This window comes from Festucalex cinctus, chromosome 15, assembly GCF_051991245.1.
Source record: "Festucalex cinctus isolate MCC-2025b chromosome 15, RoL_Fcin_1.0, whole genome shotgun sequence".
Classification (NCBI taxonomy): Eukaryota; Metazoa; Chordata; class Actinopteri; order Syngnathiformes; family Syngnathidae; genus Festucalex; species Festucalex cinctus.
Window position 1 is genome coordinate 16,119,278 of NC_135425.1, and position 20,428 is coordinate 16,139,705.

General features: G+C 37.7%; 2 protein-coding genes across 5 annotated transcripts; one reads left to right on the forward strand and one right to left on the reverse strand.

Annotated features, from left to right (window-relative positions):
* Nucleotides 1-37: 37 nt before the first annotated feature.
* Nucleotides 38-10,731, reverse strand: LOC144002440 (anthrax toxin receptor 2-like). Of its 3 annotated transcripts, none has more exons than XM_077497664.1 (17): nt 10,414-10,731; nt 9,444-9,515; nt 8,895-8,931; nt 8,679-8,760; nt 7,667-7,771; nt 6,466-6,534; nt 5,038-5,118; nt 4,901-4,961; nt 4,730-4,825; nt 3,236-3,305; nt 2,185-2,263; nt 1,933-2,028; nt 1,794-1,847; nt 1,109-1,204; nt 575-751; nt 419-499; nt 38-170 (listed from the first exon to the last, which is right to left on the reverse strand). In XM_077497664.1, the coding sequence occupies exons 1-17, from the start codon at nt 10,445-10,447 to the stop codon at nt 138-140; spliced, it is 1,323 nt and encodes a 440-aa protein (XP_077353790.1). In that variant the 5' UTR covers nt 10,448-10,731; the 3' UTR covers nt 38-137. The 3 variants fall into 3 exon arrangements, with proteins under 3 accessions (XP_077353790.1, XP_077353788.1, XP_077353789.1); XM_077497662.1 differs by having other exon boundaries at nt 8,895-8,966; XM_077497663.1 differs by lacking the exon at nt 1,933-2,028 and having other exon boundaries at nt 8,895-8,966.
* Nucleotides 10,732-12,770: 2,039 nt separating this feature from the next.
* On the forward strand, nt 12,771-19,456 carry LOC144002550 (progestin and adipoQ receptor family member 3-like). Of its 2 annotated transcripts, XM_077497871.1 has the most exons (7): nt 12,771-12,993; nt 13,510-13,754; nt 13,833-13,995; nt 15,058-15,213; nt 15,290-15,487; nt 15,554-15,644; nt 18,135-19,456. In XM_077497871.1, the coding sequence occupies exons 2-7, from the start codon at nt 13,570-13,572 to the stop codon at nt 18,269-18,271; spliced, it is 930 nt and encodes a 309-aa protein (XP_077353997.1). In that variant the 5' UTR covers nt 12,771-12,993; nt 13,510-13,569; the 3' UTR covers nt 18,272-19,456. The 2 variants fall into 2 exon arrangements, with proteins under 2 accessions (XP_077353997.1, XP_077353998.1); XM_077497872.1 differs by lacking the exon at nt 12,771-12,993 and having other exon boundaries at nt 13,207-13,754.
* Nucleotides 19,457-20,428: the final 972 nt, after the last annotated feature.

Consider the following 20,428-nt stretch of genomic DNA (forward strand, 5'->3'; position numbering starts at 1 on the left):
CTTGGGAACGTATTTTTTTACAGAAATGACACCAGGATAAATGTAAAGAAATTTAATAATTATTTACATTTTTGTCACACAATATATGACTGTTGTCTTTGGTCTAAACTAGTAATGCTGCAAGTTCTGTTTCAGTCTCAGTGAACTCGAGTGAAGTTGATGCAGCGGCCCTGTGGACAATTGAGGAAAAAATTGAAACAAGGATTTGAAAACCTCTACAAAAATATGTATGATATTTACAACAAGAAAATGCTGAAACATACTAATTTTGCTGCTTTAATTATTAAACTACTAAGAAAAACTTTGTAAAAATATTCTAATTTATTGAAAAAAATCAAATTAATGCAGTAACCTCTTACATTTATTAAAAAAAAAAATGTGAAGATCATTTGCAATCAAATCAATGTAAAAGTCTTACCTTGTCGTGCTGTGTTGGCCTCATGATTGCCACTCTGTCGTACTGCCTTCTCAACAATGCCACCAATGCGTCAAAACGCCCCTGAGGGTCACATCAAACGCACATAAAATGCATGGACGCTTATCAAAATCATATAACGACGGCTGCATGTCTCACCTTGATGGGCGTGTACCATTTGGGCTCTGGTAGGGAATTGTAAACGGGCGGCGGCCTTGGTGGTGGTCGAGGTACGATCAGGTCCTCCTCCACATCATCCGGCATGGTGACCACCGCGTTCTTGGCTTTCTCCAGCCTTGAACCTTCCTCTGTGGAGCCCTTCTGCCCCCAGCGGACCTACAATGCATGCATGGTACATAAAGTGGATTTAAAAGTCTACACACCCCTGTTCAAATGCCAGCTTTTTATGACGTCAAAAAATGAGACAGAGATAAATCATTTCAAAACTTTTGCCACCATGAATGACTTCTATCCTGTGCAACTCAATTGACAACAAAAACGAAACGCTTCAGCTGGAACTTAGCCTTAAACAGGTGGAGGGAATTATGAAAAGCTCAAAATAGGAGTCAAGTGTTAGATGAAAACCTTCAGGCTTCTTTCTGCTCGAAAGCAAACAATATCAGGAAAAGCCTACTTGACAAAATGATAGAACGGGAATAACTATATTCCTATTTCTAACAGGTTTGTAATCACCTCCATGCGTTTGATTCCACCAGGTCCTCTCCCCCCATAGTATGACGCATCCACCGTGGGCCACTTGTGTTTGGGGAACAAGTCTTCCTCTTGCTCCTAAACAATAAAAGCAGTAGAAAGGACCAAGTACTCACAGTATAGTTTTTTATTCTACATCAATGAATTAATTTTAATATATTTTAATAATTCAATTCAAAAACATATTATGCACTTTCATGAAATACTTTTCCGAACCCTTTTTTTTCAAAAGTAATTTCTATATTACTAGATTTTATTTTGATAGTTACTTACTTAATATGCCAGCATTATAAAAATTGTACCTAATACTTATACATTATCTGTATTTTCCTATTCTTAAGCCATTCTAGTGTCTTTAAAATGTTGTCTTTTTAATGTAAATTACATTTAAATAAGGTAACTACTAACAATACAAGTGTTTACACAATAAAACTACCAGTGTCGGATTGCCAATGAGCAACTTTGCAACTACACTTGCAGTACCAGTAATAGTCAGCAGATGTCAACGTTGCACTGTTTCCTTCATTGCAAGAGCAATGTGGCCCCACAAAAAAGCTTTGTAATAGTAAATTTACTACTCTCTAATTATCATTGACACACAATTCATCTATTGTTGTTAAGTGATTATGTTTTATTCTATTGTATTTTATTCTTCCCATCTACTCACAAGTATAGGGGGGGGAGGAGGAGGAGGGCGAGATGGTGGTGGGTCTCTTATCACCTGCAGGGAGGAAAAATCAACAATTACCTTCCAATGTGTTTCTTGAGTTAATGTTTAGTGCATCCAAATATGCGTACACACTCACCACGGTGCAACACAGAGGCCAGAACCACCAAAGTAGACCCAAAACCAGCAACAGCAAAAGAGCCAGCAGCAGCCAGAACACCCAACTCCCATTTGACTGTGACATATACACCAACGATGTATTATCGTGTTAGTTATTAAGAAAGACAAGTTTACAATGCACATGTTAATTAGTTTTTTTTTAAATTGACATACATGCTGATTGACAGTTTGTGCGTGTTTTCATTCTATGTACTGTACGACAGATACTCACACAGTTTGTGGCCTTGATGGTGATGGGAGCTGATATGTACGACTGCCCATTGTTCAAACTGACCAGCACCTCAACTGCTCTAAAAAAAAAACATCAAGAAATGATTACTTCTTTCTTTTATTTTATTTTTTTACATGCACAATAAACACAATCAACATTTTGATAATGAAAGAACATTAATATCGTGCATCTTGGTGACCTTGCCAGCTTCCTAGACGACTAGCATTGGGGAAAGGAAGCCATTTCCATTGTTAACCTCTCATTATATCTGGAGCATATTTCCTTGTTTGGTGATAAAGTGAGAAATTCTGAGTTAGTCTAGATTAGAAAGAGCACAGAGAACTGTACTCAAAATGATTTGCTTAAACACTGTAAAGGTTCACTAGGTATTAAAACATGATTGCATAGTTTTACTATACGGGTCTGAACTGTGTCCTGAGCAAATATGCTATCATAAATACAGATGAGGTGATGTCATAAAAAGAGCCAGCGCTCCACACTTGCTCTTGGCTAGATGCAGAGGAAAAACATTTTATGATTATGTATGACTGTAATTTTAAGAGCACGACTTGGACTTTGTATTTCTTTCCTGTGGGCGAAACCTTTATTTTTTTATTTTATTTTTTTATTTTATTTTTTTTATTAATTTATTTTTTATTATTTTGTTTTTTACCCAAAGGGGACACATGATAGGAGATTGACTTCTTTTTTTTTTCCCTAAAAAAAATTGGGGCTCCAAAATGTTCTTACATGTACGCAGTTCAGTTTTTGCAAAGTTGCATATTCACAGACTTTTACATCCACACTGCCTCATTTGAAAAAACAAAAGAAAACAAAAAACATCCACGCTCGTCATGTGTTCTTAAGCGCATTTACACAACCAAGCCACTAGGTGGCAGTAGTTCTTTTCATGATTACTACTCGCGTGTATTTATGCCCAGCAAATTCCTAGTTTTCAAATGTTTCAATCAACATAATACATAGATGCGATGACTTCACTCGAGTTGATAACATAATGCAAAGTGATGTTTACAGACTGCTCTTTACTTACTGTCCGACCTCGTGCAGCACAGGGCCAGGACACAGCAGATGACCTTCACTAACAGACGTCGCCTTCTGGCCTATGAAGAAGAAACAACCAAGAAAATGTCATTTCACTTACTTTTTTGCTTTTCATATTCCGACAGTCAGGTCATGTGATGACCTGACTAACCATTGCAGTGCTATATCATTAATTTGGATTCTGTGAGGTGTTTGCAGTTTCTATTGTGTGTGATTACTGCGAAAATAAAACGAAGTAAACAGGAAGTAGAGAATTATGGCCCAGTCATGTGGTGTCATGTCCTCTTTTCGTGAACTAGTCAACTATTCTCCATCCGTCTTATAAAAGAGACTCATCCTCCCTCCCTCGTTGCCTCCAGTCTCATAATGCCTCCTCTGTTCTCTGGCTTCAGTCGATAAAAAGCAGCTACTGTTTGAGTCTCAGCTCTGCACATAATATCATTTTATGACGGCGTAATTGTATTTGAGGAGGCTGCATGAGAACCTGTATCCTCAACAGATAAGTTGGTAACGGTAAACTCTGATCTGGCTTGTGTTCGTATTAGCGTGAGGTGAGAACTACATCAGCTTTTTAAATAGGATGACATCATGCCAAGCCGACATATTGTTACTACCAGTACATTCGTATCTACACTCACAATGTAATAATAAAATGGGATATTTATTGAATATCACTTTTGAATAGCAAGTGTCAAAATAACAATACATTAATTAAGTAGCCATGGTCTGTTAATTTGGTTTTATTTCCGTTGCAATGTCGCTGTTGTTATTGCTTGTCTCATCAAGTTTTATTACGTCCACCTGTGCTTGTCATCTAGGTGTCTCTCTTGTCTCATCAGTTCGTGTGTAGTTCTGCTGCATTGGAGGAAGGTTGGAAGTCAAATTTTTCCAACTTCATAATAGGAAGTATGCACAGGAACGCCCCTTTGAACTTGGAAATACAAGTAGGTGGAAAAAAAGGACCGACCGGTTTAAATCTAACATCATTTAACAATGGCGAACCCCGTATAGACAAAGATTGTGAATGGCAAAATATAATTTAAATGATTAGAAACATATTTATCTTTTCATTTATAATATGATTAATTTAGTTATTTGACATAACCCAACGTGATTTGGACTGACTGCGTTAACCCAAAAAACAAACTATTTATTGGAATCAGCCATCTTTGTTGTTTACATTTGTTGATATTTCGGACTTCCCCACAATCCTCGAATGCAGCGTAAAATCCCTGCTTTGGTCAGGTCATTGTTCATGTCATGCCCTTGTCCCATCTCTTTGCTGTTAGTTTCTCAACTCAAGTACCCGGTCATGTCTCGTTTTCATAGTTTGTTTGTACTAATGACGCTTGTTGTTTTGGACTTCTGATTATTTAGTATTTTTGAACACTCAAGTATCTTGTTTGCTTTCTTGTTTTGGCTGAATTAAATGACTTGGAACTGTTTAAAATGCATAACGTCTCCTAAAGCATATTTGACTCACTGTATGTGTCTTGACCGACTGTGAGGAAGCAGAGAACGTTGTCAGTCCTCTTTGATCCACTGAAGCCACTTCCTCTCAGCACCACATTGAAAGATTCTGCAGACAAACACACATATAATGTGATGTTACTGCATGGAATCATCTTGCATGTACTACGTATATTTAACACACCATTTACACAAACACTTGACGGTTCGATCGTGAAGATTTCTGAGCAGGACTGCTTTAGGATCTGAGTGGAGAAGCAGTTCTCAAGTTACAAGTTGTCTCACTGCGCTGCACATGAACAGTTCGTGATCAAAGCTCACCGAGCTGACGACATCTTTGAGAGCGTGAAAGCCCGACAACACCGGGAAGACCTGCTGGGCACCGTCTGCTATTTCGGCAAGCTGCAGCACAAAAAAAACAAACAAACCCACAACCTATTATATAAGTCTTTTTAGTCCAAATGTATAGTTGTTTACATTTCAGCAGTCATTCAGTGGCTGATTTGTTATCTACAAAAAGGAGGAAAACGGCATGCGATGCTTTCATCTCCTGCTTGACAGGAAGCTCGTCTGGATTTATTTAATTAGAGTGCTCTAATGACTTCCTCCTCTAAAGCCACAAAGCACTCCAGGTCATCAGTCCGGGTTGAACATCACATGGAAATGTTAACTACAGAAGGTGTCACTCATCATAAGACAGTTGACAGTTATAAAGTCATAGAGTATATAAATACTGTATGCATGAAAACAAATTATAGGCTGCAATCATTTAAAAAAATCTAATTAAAAAAACAGTAACTGAGCTAGCTGTTTGTGCATCCTGATTTGATTTCACTTTGTGCTTCTTCTGTGCACAACCTGACCACCAGGGGGCAGTGTAAAACAAAAATAGACGGTATGGATGGTGGATGGACTACCAAGTCACTCATTAAGCTGCAATATTATTAGACATTTTCCACAGAAGATAAATAATGAGAAATTTTGCATGTGATCCTGCACTGTTTGTGTTCAAATATCCATTCCTTAGAATTACCACAACATCAATGTCAGTTTTGTTAGCACATTGATGGTGTCTTGCATTTTGTGTTAGCATTAAGCTAGCGGACTTTCATCAGCTGTTTTGGTTAAATACACAATGAATAATTATGTTTTTTTTATGTTAACATTTCAAACTGCAATGAACAGCTTGGCAAAAAGCACATGGCCTCTTTTTTGAAGAATTGAGCACTTTAAAATCAAATTATAACAAAAGAAAAGGAACACAAAAGTGCATGTGACCATAAATTCATTAATCACTTGTAAGTCAAAGTACAACTGTAATTCAAACCGCAGATCTTCTTGCATGTGTGGTGGGAAAACACATGGAGCTGCATGCAAATAATGAAGTCGTTATTTTGGTATTACAAGGATCTATAAAACAGGTTTTTCCTCCACATGACGACATTTGGCATCTCTAGAAAAGTATTCCGGATTCAAAATCAAAAATGTTTGCTTTGACAAGTGAAGCGCTCCGTTGGATTTTAGGACAGCGTATTAAACTTGATCCTTTCATCTATGTAGTCATTGGCATGCAAACAATCAAGGAGAACTCTCAGTCGAAACGTGCCTAACAGAATGTTTTCACACAAAAAAAGCTTAAAAGCCTTGTCCTCCATTTTATATTCATCTTGTAGCGGGACCTCACAGCACAATCTGAGAGACAAATAAACCCCTCAGTGTGACAGAGAGCAAACATCAGAGAGCTCCCACCTGCTTGTGGTCGAAGTCCATGACGCCGACACAGTAAACTCGGGCTCCAAAACCTCGGGCTTTGTCTGCCTGCCGGCAACACGGGCAACAAGTCAGATCGAGCACAAAACAAAAACGTGTCGACAAGGATAACAATATGCTAGGAATTAAATGATTTGAAAATAACACAGTACACAGTGAAAGACTCAGAGTCTATGAATTTGATTAATTGTGTTGTTATAGATCAGCTGCTTAGGCTGTGAGTCATTTCATTAGGTACACTTGCCTTCAAAAGATAATTGAGATTACAATGGCCAATATGTTCATTATTTTGCTTGTAAATATACTGTGCATCTGGTAGGGATGTTCAATACCACTTTTTTCAAACAGATACCAGTATGAATATTCAACTCTTGAGAAGTCATGACACCGATACCAAGTACCGATAATACTACTACTTTTAATACATAAACTCTATCAAAATAATGATAGATCATTTTAAAGAAAAGACCTACTTATACATATCCCAATATAGCATTTTTCCTTAAAATTGCAATTAATGGCAAAACGGCCACAAGAGGGTGGCAGATAGTACCAACACCTTGAAATAAAGCTGGGTATCGGCCCGATAAAGATACTCACTAACCCTAATATCTGGGTTTAATACTCTACCTCTGTTAAACACTCTTAAAAACGATTGGGTCAAGAATAACCCAATTTGGGTCAAAATTGGATCAACCCAACCTTTTGAGTTATTTAACCCAATAAACTGAGTAAAATTAAATAGCCCACAAAGCAATCTAATTTTTTGGTTGTATTGTGGGTTATTATTCATTTGAGACAACTTTTTGGGTTAATTGAATAACCCAAAAAGTTGAGTTGGTCCCTTTTCCACCCAATTTAGGTTATTTTTTACCCAACTGTTTTGTTTTTGTTTTTTTTAGGGTTAATTACATAACCTAATTGAATTAATGAATTTGGCCAAAAATGAACTGACCCAACTTTTTGAGTTATTTAACCCAAAAAGATGAGTAAAATTAAATGGCCCACAAAGGAACCCAATTTTTGGGTTATATTGTGGGTTATTCATTTGAGCCAACAAAAAGTTGAGTTGGTCCCTTTTTCACCCAATTTGGGTTATTTTTGACCCATGTATGTTTATGTATATATTTTTTTTAAGAGTTACATCCAACTGCAAACTATAACTGAGTGTGTTTGTCACCTCCTGCACACTCAGCTCAAAGGGGTAAACCTCCAGCTTGCCATCCGTCAGAACGATGATGATGCTGCGAGACGGCGCCGTTTGTGTCTTCATCTGCTCCGACACCTGACGAGTGAAAATCTAATGTAATTGCATGTGCATCAAACTAAAACGATGACACTGAATCTTTGATTTGTTATCTTGTTATGGATGATACGCTATTATCTATTGTGAGCTAATGAGTCAAAAGGCAGTGGATACGCACATGCTCCATTTGGGTTTATGAAATTCATACAACAAAAAGGAGAGATTAAATGAAATTTTAAGCTCTTTGGTGAAGAGCTGGATAAAGCCGTCAAAAAGTGTATTTTTCACTCTGCACTGTTACAGCCAACTTGCATTGGGATCAATTACTGCAGATTTGTGCTACAATATGTCCTCCGGTATTATATATATTTTTTTTCGTTACTAACTCTTTGACTGCCAAACGTTATCCAAAAACCCCAACGGTGCCAGCCGATTTGGAGCATTTTCACTCATCTTTCAAAGCAAACAGAATATTGTGCGGCATGATGACATAAATATGGTGGATACCATATGAAACATTGGATTCCATTCTTTCATGTTTCTTCCTTATTCCGTTCTTTAGTAATCACCATTTGAAATTAGGTCATTGGAGTGACATAAGCGAAAATACAAAAATATTAACTCTTTTACTGCCACCCGTTATCAAAGAAAAACTTTGATATGACAGAGGCTTTGATCATTGACAAAAAAAAGAGATAAAATGCTTCCATCTCCTGGCCATAGTTTAGAGTGTTTTAGATTCCACAATCCATTGACCAGGCAGCGCTGCGCTTAGACGTTGCACTGAGAAAATAAAAATAAAAATTTAAAAAATTGTTGACGTTATTTAACGTTTATGGCAACATACGTGGTGATTTTACTGATCGTTATTAAACGTTTTTGGCAGTCAAAGAGTTAATACAACCGATTCAATTCCTTGCTAAAATGTACAATTGTGTATACATACTGCTTTCAAGCCTTCATGCATGTATGTTTCACCAGCTGGATTGATTTGGCTCAGTTTCGTCAGACCTTCACCAATCTTGGACCTGCATGGAATACAGAAAGCACATTGTGGACAACACAGGTTAAAATATAAACAGCACTGATAAGAGGCGGGTTTCTGTGTGATGTGGTTTTCTGTGCTTTTACACTTTGGAAGAAGAGGAGGATGATGAAGTACCTGTCTCCAGTTAATGGCAGGATTACAACCGCTTGTGCTGAAAAGACAATGTAGGACACTCTCATCCTTGGACTGAAACACATGCATACAATACAACATTATTTGTTATTCAAAAAAAAAAAGTTACAACAACCTAATCAATTCTCTGCTTCTGACTTTGTGGAAACAAAATGTGGAAGGAATCATTCTCTGAATTCAAGCTCATAAGCCTGCAGCCTTGCCAACAGCACTCCCAGTGTCTGTTCTGTCTACTAAATTCAACACCACCTCCACATCTGGCTGAGTGTTATGAATCTATATTTAGTAACCTGCTATTACACCTAAAGATATCACACACACCCTCTCCACCATTAACCAGAGGGGGTTTGGAGCCTTGTTTGAGATGTCAGCTTCCCCAAATAGGTTTGCCCTACTTTCTTTTTTTTTTTGCACTCCCATTTGTGTTGTACTTTCAAGACTTACAATAAAAGTCCTCCCTTGCTTTGTTTGGAAAATGTTTCTGGAGGATGTGGAAGAGGATTTTGGAGTAAAATAACAAGAAACACCCACCTGACAAACTTATTGGTGAGCTGCTCAACAAATCCAAAAATCTCATGCCAGTGTCCGGACACACTGCCTGACCTGCATACATAAACAACAACAACACATTAATGCAAAGTCTAAATAAATAAACAAATAAATAATGCATCCTGAATAACATTCTGATGCAAAATGTGGCAAAATAAGGGATTCATCATACTAAATAAGCATGCACCACTAGAAACCACAATAATAAACATGTTAAAAAAGTATAACCTAGAGAACCTGTGTCAAACTCAAGGCCTGGGGGCCAAATCTGGCCCTCCAAAACATTTTATTTGGCCCTTGAAAGCAAATGTTTGACTACTGACTTGCCTTCTAATTTGAAAAACTAGGTATCCAGTGGTTTACGGTGTAAATAACTACAATGTGGCCGGCGACAAAAATTAGTTTGACACCCCCGACATAGAGGATGTCAATCAAAACTGAAACTAAATTCACAATCATATTATTAGTATTGTGCGTCCATCCATTTTCTACAGTGCTTGTTGTCATTACATTATGGATGAGATGGCAGTTTAAAGTCTTCAATGAACACATTTTGGAATGTTGGAGGAAATCTGAGTACGGAGAAACAGCCACAAAAGAGCTTAGATTCGAACCCAGAACCTCTGGACAGTGAAACAATCAGGTGCTGACTAAATAGTTCACCGTGATGTATACATTTTTTTCTACTGTATATATTACTACATTTTACACACGTGCACCAATACAAAGGCTAACTGCACATATAAATACAGCATAAAAAGCATTGTTTGAGTCACTTTTCCCACAAGTAAAGTTCAAATTAAGGGTAAAAGGTTATGTTAAGGTTAAATGACAGTGACGCTGTGGGAACAAGCATACTAAACACAACCATACAAGGACAACGAGCAGCCAGTGCACAGTTTAACGGATGTCCACTGTGCTGCATGTTACCCCGCTCATACATCTTACTCACCTGTCCAAAACAAAATAAACATCGAATGCACCATTGCAGGACTCTTCTTCGCCGTCCGTCAACGTAGAGTTCACCAAAACAGCCGTTAAAAAAATGATTGTGCAGCATATCCATAAACGACCCATAATCCAAACACGGTGATTCACTCCCAGAAGCACGACGAGTTGCTTTTTGTTATGAATCCTTCATCTTCATGTTGGGCTTCATTACGCTGCGCGGTGCGTTCAAGTGCCTCACAGGCGCACATCCTGGAGCTCACATACTGTACAGATTCAAGAATCAAGATTATCATCTACTGTTGTCCGAACCATGCGGTCACACCCGAACAGCAACACCCTCAGTGCATTTCAAAATTAAAGCACCGCTACGTTACATTATTACATTACAGCACTGATTTTTCAAAAATACACGCATTTCGTTTGCGCTTACATCCACTGGTCATAACATTAGGTACACTATAGATTCCATTCCAGTAAGACTAGATTCTTTAGATTTTTGTTTGTTTGTGCTTTCCAACTTATATTAACTACTAGATGTGCTATCCGCCGTATTTTTGTGTATCTTCATCTTTACACAAAACTGTTTTAATGTGAAAACTACAATTCAGAACATGCTGGTACTGAAATTACTGTCATAAACAAGTGTGGAATGATATTTGCATTGCTGTAATACTGAAATAATTAGGTATGGGTACAACAATGAATATTTAAAAATGTTTAATCTTTAAAAATCGGGGGGAAAAACAGAAACGTGGGGAATAGGGAAAAAAAAAAACTTTACGATGCTTTTATTTTGAAAGCAACATAATCACATTTCCGGTGTTGCTTGTAGGCATCTGTCAAAACCAAAACAGTTGGCACTATTTGTAGCATAAATAGTCAATGACTTGTACAGGAAATATGCAAAGCATGACAGAAGAATTGTCGGGGTGCTTAATATAACAGCTGCCCGAAGCCAGCTGGGATAGGCTCCAGCACCCCGCGACCCTTGTGAGGAAAAAGCAGTCACGAAAATGGTTGGATATTACAGACATATTTGGAATACAAATATGTAAGCTGTGCTAAGGATGACATCTTATCACATCAGTAGAAAACTAATGTCAAATCTGTTATTGATGTCCCAACACAGTTGACATTACAGTAACACAAAACAAACACTACACTGCAGGGTCTCCAAGACAAACAAAAGCATAATGTTCCTGCAAATGAATTGCAGAAGGCTAACAAAAGGCCAAAAGAGTGTTGTTTTATTGAGTAAGAAATCATTCGGCATTTTTTTTTTTTAAATCTCCTGAGATGTGTGTTTCATTTGCAGATCAATTCTAGTTAAAAAGAAAAAAAAAACTAATAAGACAGAAAATGGTCCTTCCCTAGTTAAAAATCCACTTTTTTTTTCTTTTTTTTTATAATGCAGCATACACAATGAGAGTGTCTCTTTCCATATCAGCATTCAGAGAGCATGAAGTCATGACATGTGAAATAATACATACCAATGCCATTTTGTCAGGAAATTGAATCTTTGCCTGATGCAGGATCCCCTTGGAGAGGTCTGTTTTTGCTTCGCACGATCCCTCTTTTGTTTGTGGGTGTAACCATTACGTTGCAGGCCAAAAGGGCACATTACATAGACAGTATGCCCCATAATCTAGCACTTCTCTTTGGCTTTTCACGCATCTTACATGTGGAACGTGTATAAAAGACACCATTTGGTGTGCGTAACCACCTTAATGCACTGAATGGCTGAACATAGTTTGCAGAAATAGAACCACATTAGTGTATTTACATTTTTGTGGTTCCCTTAAGATGTTATGTATAGTGTTGGAACAGATTTAATAAAAACAAACAAAAATCTTGAGCATTATTTTAAATCACCACTTTCACATCTGTTCTGCCACAAATCAACTCATGATGTCTTAGGCCAACTATAAATTTAATTTCACCCTTTATAGGGATTAGGGAAGCCGTTGAAATATTTTTTATAGTGTTAATTTTACGAGTTTTAAAAGGATGTGAGCCCATGGTAATTGACTTCAGATGTTTAAAAAAAAAAAAAGGATCGTAATGTTCTGTTATGTGGTGAATAGACAGCAATTGCATTATACCCAAACAATTTTATTCTGAGATCACAAAAGACAAAAGAGGAATATTGTTTTTGACTTTGTCATTAAACATGCTTTTTTTTTCTTTCTTTCTTTTTATTTATTTATTTTTTTTACCAGAAGAGGGTGGGGTGCTCCTTATTCAACTTTGGTTTAATTAGAAATCAACTGGCAAATGCTGAAACCACAGCCCATAAATGTGACGTTTTCTTCTCATTCAGCTCCCCCATGCTGTGATGAATGGACTGCGGGTGAAATAATTCAACTTGACCAGCAGGGGGCGGGAGAGCGCCGTGTCATTGTTTACCATGAATGCATGTACAAAAAGAAAACAGGCTTTGTATTAGTTGCTGACGTTACCTTGTGCGTGCTACTGAGCAGTCATGAAATATTTGGGAGAAACGCGAGCGGCGTGACACATCGGCGAGATCATGGCTGAGAAAAGAGCTCGCCGATTGTGGCACGGTGACTAGCGGTCACTGGTGAGTTTGTTTTCAATCAATTTAGCTGCCCTATATAATGCCTGTCAATGTTAGCATAAAGATAACCAGCTTGATTTAAGGGAGTACATTTTCTAGCTACTTCCAACATCTTTAGGGTAGAACTATACGTCGTAGCAGAATTTTTGTTAATCTAGGTGACATTGGTAAATCATCCGTGGTTTGTTTTAATTTTGGCAGCGTCTGCAGTAACCACGATTGTATAATGCAGAATGTCATTCAAAGGATGTTAATGATGGTGGATTTTAAATTAGGTTTATCTTGATGCAGCATTCCTTGAAATTAAGAGCACCGTGACTAGTTTTTCTATCTATCTATATCTATCTATCTATCTATCTATCTATCTATCTATCTATCTATCTATCATCTTAGCACAATGATTTGTGAAATATCTTTCCATCCTTTCTTTAATGCACCTCAATTTCCAAGAACCTATATCATTCATTCTATAGAGCCGTGACCAGAATGTACTGTAATTGTGTCTCTTCTCTTTGTCAGGTATGCTTTCCTGTCCCCCCCCCCCCACTCCAGCTTGTTTAGTTTGAAGGAGAAGAAGCAATGATCAAGATGCTGAAGACGAGCCACTATGTGGAGCTCGGCAGGTACCCAGAATGGTCTATGCGCGTACCGCCGCAGAAGATAAGACTGTACGCCTTTGAACAACTCCCCATGTACCTCCGAGAGAACCCTTTCATCACAGATGGCTATCGGGCGCACCTGCCTTCCAAACTCTGCCTGAAAAGGTGAGACTAATGTTGAACATTACAAAAAAAAATCTGTACCAATTTAGTAATCTGTCCCGTTTGTTTTTCCTCCACAAGTATTTTCGTACTGTCCAATGAGACTGTGAATATCTGGAGCCACCTATTGGGCTTCCTTCTCTTCTTCTCTCTGGCTGTCAACGACGCTGTCAAGGTGCTCCCAGCTTCTGGAGCCAGCAGTGAGGACTACGTCATCTACGCCATAGGACTATTTTGCTTCCAGGTAAGATGAAGAACTACCTATCTAAACTTTTATTTGTTAAGGGGGATGACATTTGTGTCAAAAAGTATTTCTGTTTTGAATCTATTCTGTGCCATGTTGCAATATTGTAATTCAGGTCATTCGTGTTTCCGAAAACAGGTTCGTTGAGTTCTTTCCTCCTGATCAGGTCTGAAACTGGTTTGGATTGTGTTTTAATAGCTGTAATAGGTGTGTTTTTGTAGTTCAACGTGTCTACAGCAAGTGTAGAACCAGTTTAGTGTACACCCGGTGGCCTCAACTGCACCGTGATAGACAATAGTGGAAAGCTAGTAAAACTTTGTGATGTTGGATTCATCGGACAAAAGTTTTATGGAGGTTCGAGAATCACGTTCCTCATAAATGACAAAACCAACTGAACCTCACTGAGGCAACTGAGGCAAGAAAATCTCACCCCTTTGGAAAAACCTGAAACAGATCTGGGGCTCAATGTGGGGTGGCTTTCTGCCTCAACCGGTTGGGTTGCCAGATTGACTAAGGGTAAGGCAGTGAGTGATTCATCAGGTTTACTCATTTGTTGCTGACTTCTGTCTGTTGGACCAGTTTCAAAGAGTCAATCAGTTACCGGTATAAATTTTTTTCCAAGCTTGAAAATATTTAATGGTATTCATTTCCGTTTGCCAACAGGGATCAGCAAGCTGTGTGCATGGAGCACCAAAAATGCCAAAATATCAAATAAATAAAACGGATGTGAAAATGTCATTCAAAAATGTAATTAAAAAAAATAAATATAAATGGAAATAAAACAAGAAAGAAAAAAATTTATTAATAAATAAATTAAAAAAACGAGATCACAAAATATAAATAAATTAGAATTAAATGTCAACCAATAAATAAAATCACTCTGCTTTATTTTCACTTTTATTTATTTATTTTTATTTTGGCTTTTTTTTTGTCCTCCATATTTGTGTACTACTGTGTATAACTTGTATTAGCCATACGTAGTAATCAGTATTACTGACTACAATATTGGACGCTAAAATTAGCACCATGCTTGTAAACATTTTGTATTTGTGTTCCTTCCAGGTGTGCATGCTGTGCTCCGTGGGCTATCACCTGTTCTTGTGCCATCGATCGGAGAAGACGAGTCGCCGCTGGCTGGCGTTGGACTACGCGGGGATTTCCGTCGGCATCTTGGGCTGCTACGTGCCCGGCATCTTCTACTCCTTCTATTGCAATGCCGTATGCGCTCAGCATTTACTACAGCCCTGATTTCCTTTCATTGATCTAATCAGTTGTTATCGTCTCGTTTGACCAGTTTTGGCGGCAGGTCTATTCGCTGCTGGTGCTGGCTATGATTCTGTTGGTGTTCGGCGCTCAGTTCCATCCGCGGTACATGAGTGCTGAATGGCGCTTCTTTCGGGTGTCCACCTTCTTCGGCGTGGCCATTATCGGCGTAGTTCCGACGTGCCACTGGGTGTCGCTCAATGGGGGGCTCACTTGTGACATCGTTAAGGTGAGGAAAGCTTTTACATAGGAATGTCAGCCCTTTTTTCAACGCTGTGTTTTGTTTTTTGTGCAGACATTCCTGCCTCGCCTGATTGTCATGTACCTCATCGGTGCAGCTGCCTTTGTCTTCTACATTACCAAGATGCCTGAGCGTTGCTTTCCTGGTGAGCCAGTTTTACTCACTTGCACTAAGCTCACTGCACTAAGCTGTAGGAATGTATTATGCCCCCTTTTCAATCATTCTATTGAACCATAAGAAAGCAAACACCTAATAAGCACATTCCAATCAAGCTTCTGATGGCCAAAACTCAAGCTGAGTCACTCAACAAGTAGACGGAACTCCTCTTCACTGTCATTCGCTGACGACTAGTTCACTCATTATGCCAGGCTGCGCCTTTGAAAGCCATACAAACTCAGTCACTGATACCACGTGAGAATAGCGACCCCATGTGGACAAATATAATAACTACGCCTCACGTGAACATGATTTGTTGACATTATTCTTGTAATCTGATTTAAGGCTTACTGACTTATGTTTACACCACACTTGTTTGGTAGAATTTTGTGATGTTATAGTGAATGAAGTTGAAGTGTTAAAACATTTATGTATAATACATCTGGAAAAAATAAAATAAACATATTAAATTGCAATATTGATGAAAATAAATCATAATTACATTTTTCACTTTTTCAATTTTATATTTAATTTTTATTTGATATTTTATTTATCTCCTTAAAAAAAAAAAAAAAGATTATTTTCCACAATTGTTTAGACCTAACATTAAAGCTACTATATGGAGGATTTCCCAAAAAAATATCTTAACAATAGTCTTTTTATTTGACCATTTATGAAACATATTCTAATTAGTAGATCAACATCTTAGCTGTTCTCAATGGGTACTCCTACAAGCCTCTGGCCAATATTATTTAGGAAGCGTCCGGTCCGAATCCTTCGAATTTCCCGCCCTCTGTCTGCGGGATGTGACGTCATGCACGTTCTCGTCAGTTATTTCCTGTAGTCGCGAAGACGGAACTAGTACAGATTTTCGCTGCCCCAGACACCCGCTGTTACTCCGCGGAAGGCTGCTTTAAAAAAAAAAGAAGAAGAAAACACTGTCCAGTGCCACGAAAAAAAAAAAATCTAAACTTGATAGTGACCGACGCCGGGCAAGAACGAGAGTGAACATTGGTTTGACATTTCAGCGGTGGAGAGAGTTGAGATCGGACTTGGATTAGAAAAGTGATTCACAGCTGGCTTTCTTTCTACTCGAAAAGGTAAGAAGCGAGTATCTTGACATTTAGAAAAAAATGTGTTGTTTTCAAATAGCAATAACCTCAAGATCGATCACTTCTCGGTCGTAACTATTGGGGTGAAAGTGAGGTGGACGGCAACATTTAGCGTGAAAGTTGAATGTAATAGAAAAGAATGACTTTATGAAGAACAGACGTTCCATTCCGCGGCGTTTCAATCAGACTAAATGTTGCCTTATTTTCCTCCGTGAAAACAGCCTATTGTAGCTACATTATGCTAACGGAATGTGAACGGTACTACTGAATGGCGATAACATTCACGGTCATATCACACTAAGTAGTGAATGGGTCTATATGTTTTTCACAATCGTCAATTTCCATAAATGACAGCCCACCTTTCGGCTCATGCACAATGACGCTAGCCTGGGGGCGACATACACTAATAATGACTAGAACCAGGTTGACGTCCGTCGAGCGGGGTGACTACAATATGTAACTGCATATTAACATCGGAATGAGGTCCAATTAATTGACGTAATTTGCACATCGTTTTGAAGTACAGCACAGGACTGGACTTCGACCGACTAAAGCAATATGATCTGCACGTCCCGTGGACATCAATTGTTTAGTGGGGATCGAGAGTCTCATTCTGTGAAGTGGCCAGCTTTGTATAACATTATAGAACTTCTTACCTCTGAAAACATAGTTTAATTTGGATATGAAGATCCCAGTCTTCAGTATTGAGGTTGTGCACGTACGAGTGTGCGCAGCGTGTACGAGCGTGCAGTTTGTTTTCGGCCACAGGTGGCAGTAGCGATTTGAAATTTTAAATCTTCCATATAGCTGCTTTAACTCATACACTCAACCATTTTCACAGAAGCAATCCCGTTCGCTCCCGGCTGTCTTACTGGATTTTGACAGATTTTTGCAAGGCCCACAGAATATTGTGTTCTAATGCTATAAAACCATGGAACCTCTTTTATAAGGAGGGGAAAAAAAAAAAAAAAAGAAGAGTATATTTCTATCTCTTTTTGTTTTGCAGCAATTATCATTAGAATTTAGCAAAGTTTAATCAATTTTCACAAATCTATTTAGATTTGTGAGTAATTTAGCTTTTTTTTGCCCCCAACATTGCCCTGGTTGATCTCTTATACTCTGCTGCCACCTGCTGGCCGTTTGTGCAATAACTACCATTTCTGCAACCGTTCTTTGCAGTTGAGAGGCTGCATCAAAGCCTTCTGTATGCTCTAGCATCAAAACAAAACCAAACAAAAAACCCTTATAAATACGTCTTTGGGACACTTAAACACACATAAAAAAAACATTTATACGTTTTTGGGAGCAAATGAGTTAAAAGCGACTAATATTAATCCATTTACAGTACATATCCTTTTGTCTCTTAGGTCACGTGAACTACGTCGGTGCCAGTCATCAGGTGTGGCACGTTTTGGTGGTTGCCATGCTTTACTGGTGGCATCAGACCGCAGTCGACATCATGCGCTTCCGCCACAGCCAGCCCTGCCCGCTAAGGATACAATGACAATGATCAAACAACGTTAGAATGCACACGCAACCACTTGCTGTTTTGTTTTGTTTTTTTAATTATTATTACATGAAATTGTTTACATTTGGTCAATGCTTATTAACAAGCACATCCAGCAGAGCTAATATGTGTCAATAGGAAGTCAGTTAAGGATGTTAGTGCATGAAATGAAATTTCTATATAAAAACGTGTATTTCGGGGGGGGGTTTCTTGATAAATATCTGTTGCTTGATTGAGAATGAAATATTGTACAGTATATAGATGTGCACATTTGATTATGGGGGGGATCCCAGGAGCTTTTTATTAAACAAAATGTGACTGTGACTGACACAGTGCACATCGCTGCCTCAAGTGTTCAAAACAAGTATATTGGGGTTGGATTTGAATCCGTTTTGGGGAGACATTAGCATGTTATTTATTAAGCATGACCCAGTTTGTCTTTTGAAGCAGGAAACGTGACGGATGTACCTGATGCCATACGTTGCATCACGATTTTAAACAATCAACTACATTGCTGTTATAATCACACATTTGATGGTTAGGTTCTCTTATATTTCCAACAAATAGAAATTATCATAAATAATCATCATCATACTGGTAGAAGAGCACAAGTGCACTGCTCTCTAAAAAGAATATTAAATTGACTAAATGAAATAGTGGCCCAGTATCCGTTCGTTTCGCTCATTGTGAACTAAACAATATGCATGGTATATATTCTATTTTTCTGCACTTGTGAAAGATTGATTGCATGTTTTTGGTTAATTGGGTATGGCTCTTTATATTTCTCCTATTTTAGAGGACAAATATAGGCCAGCTGTTTGTGACTACTGTAAATTATAATCTATGTAATGTGTGACTAGGGCCAGTGTGAAGTGATCCATGTAGTCTGAAGAGTATACTGTTCATGTTTTGCCTCAGTCATTGTTATACAGTATGGATTTCATTTGCCTTGTACCAGAACAAATGTATGCAGTACATGCACTGACCTGGTTTTTGCACGACAATGTAGCGACAGTATATTTTTTTTCAAATCTTTTTTTTTTTTTTTATGCTGAGAAACACGATGTTGATTTGTATCATGAAACACTGACATTTAAGATGTATTGTATAATATCAGGGCCCATGTGGGGAAAAAAACAAAAAACAAAACAATTTTGAATTATTAAATTGTTAGTTACTGAAGTTGGTTAGCCTACTAAGTGTCATTATTTATTTACATTTTTTGTTCTCTTTTTAAAATAACTAAGAGGCCAAAGAACGTTCAAGCTAAAGGTGTTTGAGCTTGTTATTCCTAATTTGAACAATAGAGGGCAGCGTTGATGTGCTTATTGAGAATCAAGTAAAGACCATTTCAACTAGCAAGGCTGCAGCCATGATTCTATTTGTATGTATAAATAAATATATATATATATATATATATATATATATATATGTATACGTATATATACACCATATTATAAATGGCATGTTCTGCCTTATCATCTTCTTTCTCTTCTCTCTCCATCCTCACCTCATATATATATATATATATATATATATATATATATATATATATATATATATATATATATATATATATATGTGTGTGTGTGTGTGTGTGTGTGTGTGTGTGTAAAACCATATTTGGTCATGCAAAAACTCAGCATACACAATTGTGTGCACACAATAAGGAATGAAAGACTGAAGCTACACTGTATGTAAATATGTAACTGACTTGAATAATTACATGAGATTCTGTTACATGCTGACACTCACCACTGATGTTTAACAAGACAAACTGTCAGAGTTTATGTTGGGAAATAGTGTTGTGGAGGATATGACATCAGTTTGTTTCTGCATAATGTGACATACTGTAATCATTTTTCTGGATAATGTTCAACTTAGCAACTGAGATGACTCAGGATATCAGAAATATATACAGGGAGTACTGAAAGTCATTATACACTTCGTGTTTTTTAATTGTGTTTCATACATTAAGGTTAGGGTTTCATAGCAGGGTTTATAAACTAGGGTTAGGATTTCAAACTATGATTTCAAATAATAAACTGTCAATTCATTGTTTGATATATTTGGTTCATGATCATAATCTCATAGTCAACACAAGTGTTTTATGGAGTTTATTTTAAGTATTGAATATTAAGGCTGCACATGAAT

Bases quoted from the DNA above. Each gene is read 5' to 3' on its own strand.
- LOC144002440 (XM_077497662.1), bottom strand. From the start codon at position 10,538: ATGGGTCGTTTATGGATATGCTGCACAATCATTTTTTTAACGGCTGTT. The intron at 4,962-5,037 runs GTGAGCTTTGAT...TTCTCCACTCAG, and splicing joins TCAAAGATGTCGTCAGCTCG to ATCCTAAAGCAGTCCTGCTC. The intron at 2,029-2,184 runs GTGAGTATCTGT...TATATGTCACAG, and splicing joins CCATCAAGGCCACAAACTGT to TCAAATGGGAGTTGGGTGTT.
- LOC144002550 (XM_077497871.1), top strand. From the start codon at position 13,570: ATGATCAAGATGCTGAAGACGAGCCACTATGTGGAGCTCGGCAGGTAC. The intron at 13,996-15,057 runs GTAAGATGAAGA...TGTTCCTTCCAG, and splicing joins TAGGACTATTTTGCTTCCAG to GTGTGCATGCTGTGCTCCGT. The intron at 15,214-15,289 runs GTATGCGCTCAG...TCGTTTGACCAG, and splicing joins ACTCCTTCTATTGCAATGCC to TTTTGGCGGCAGGTCTATTC.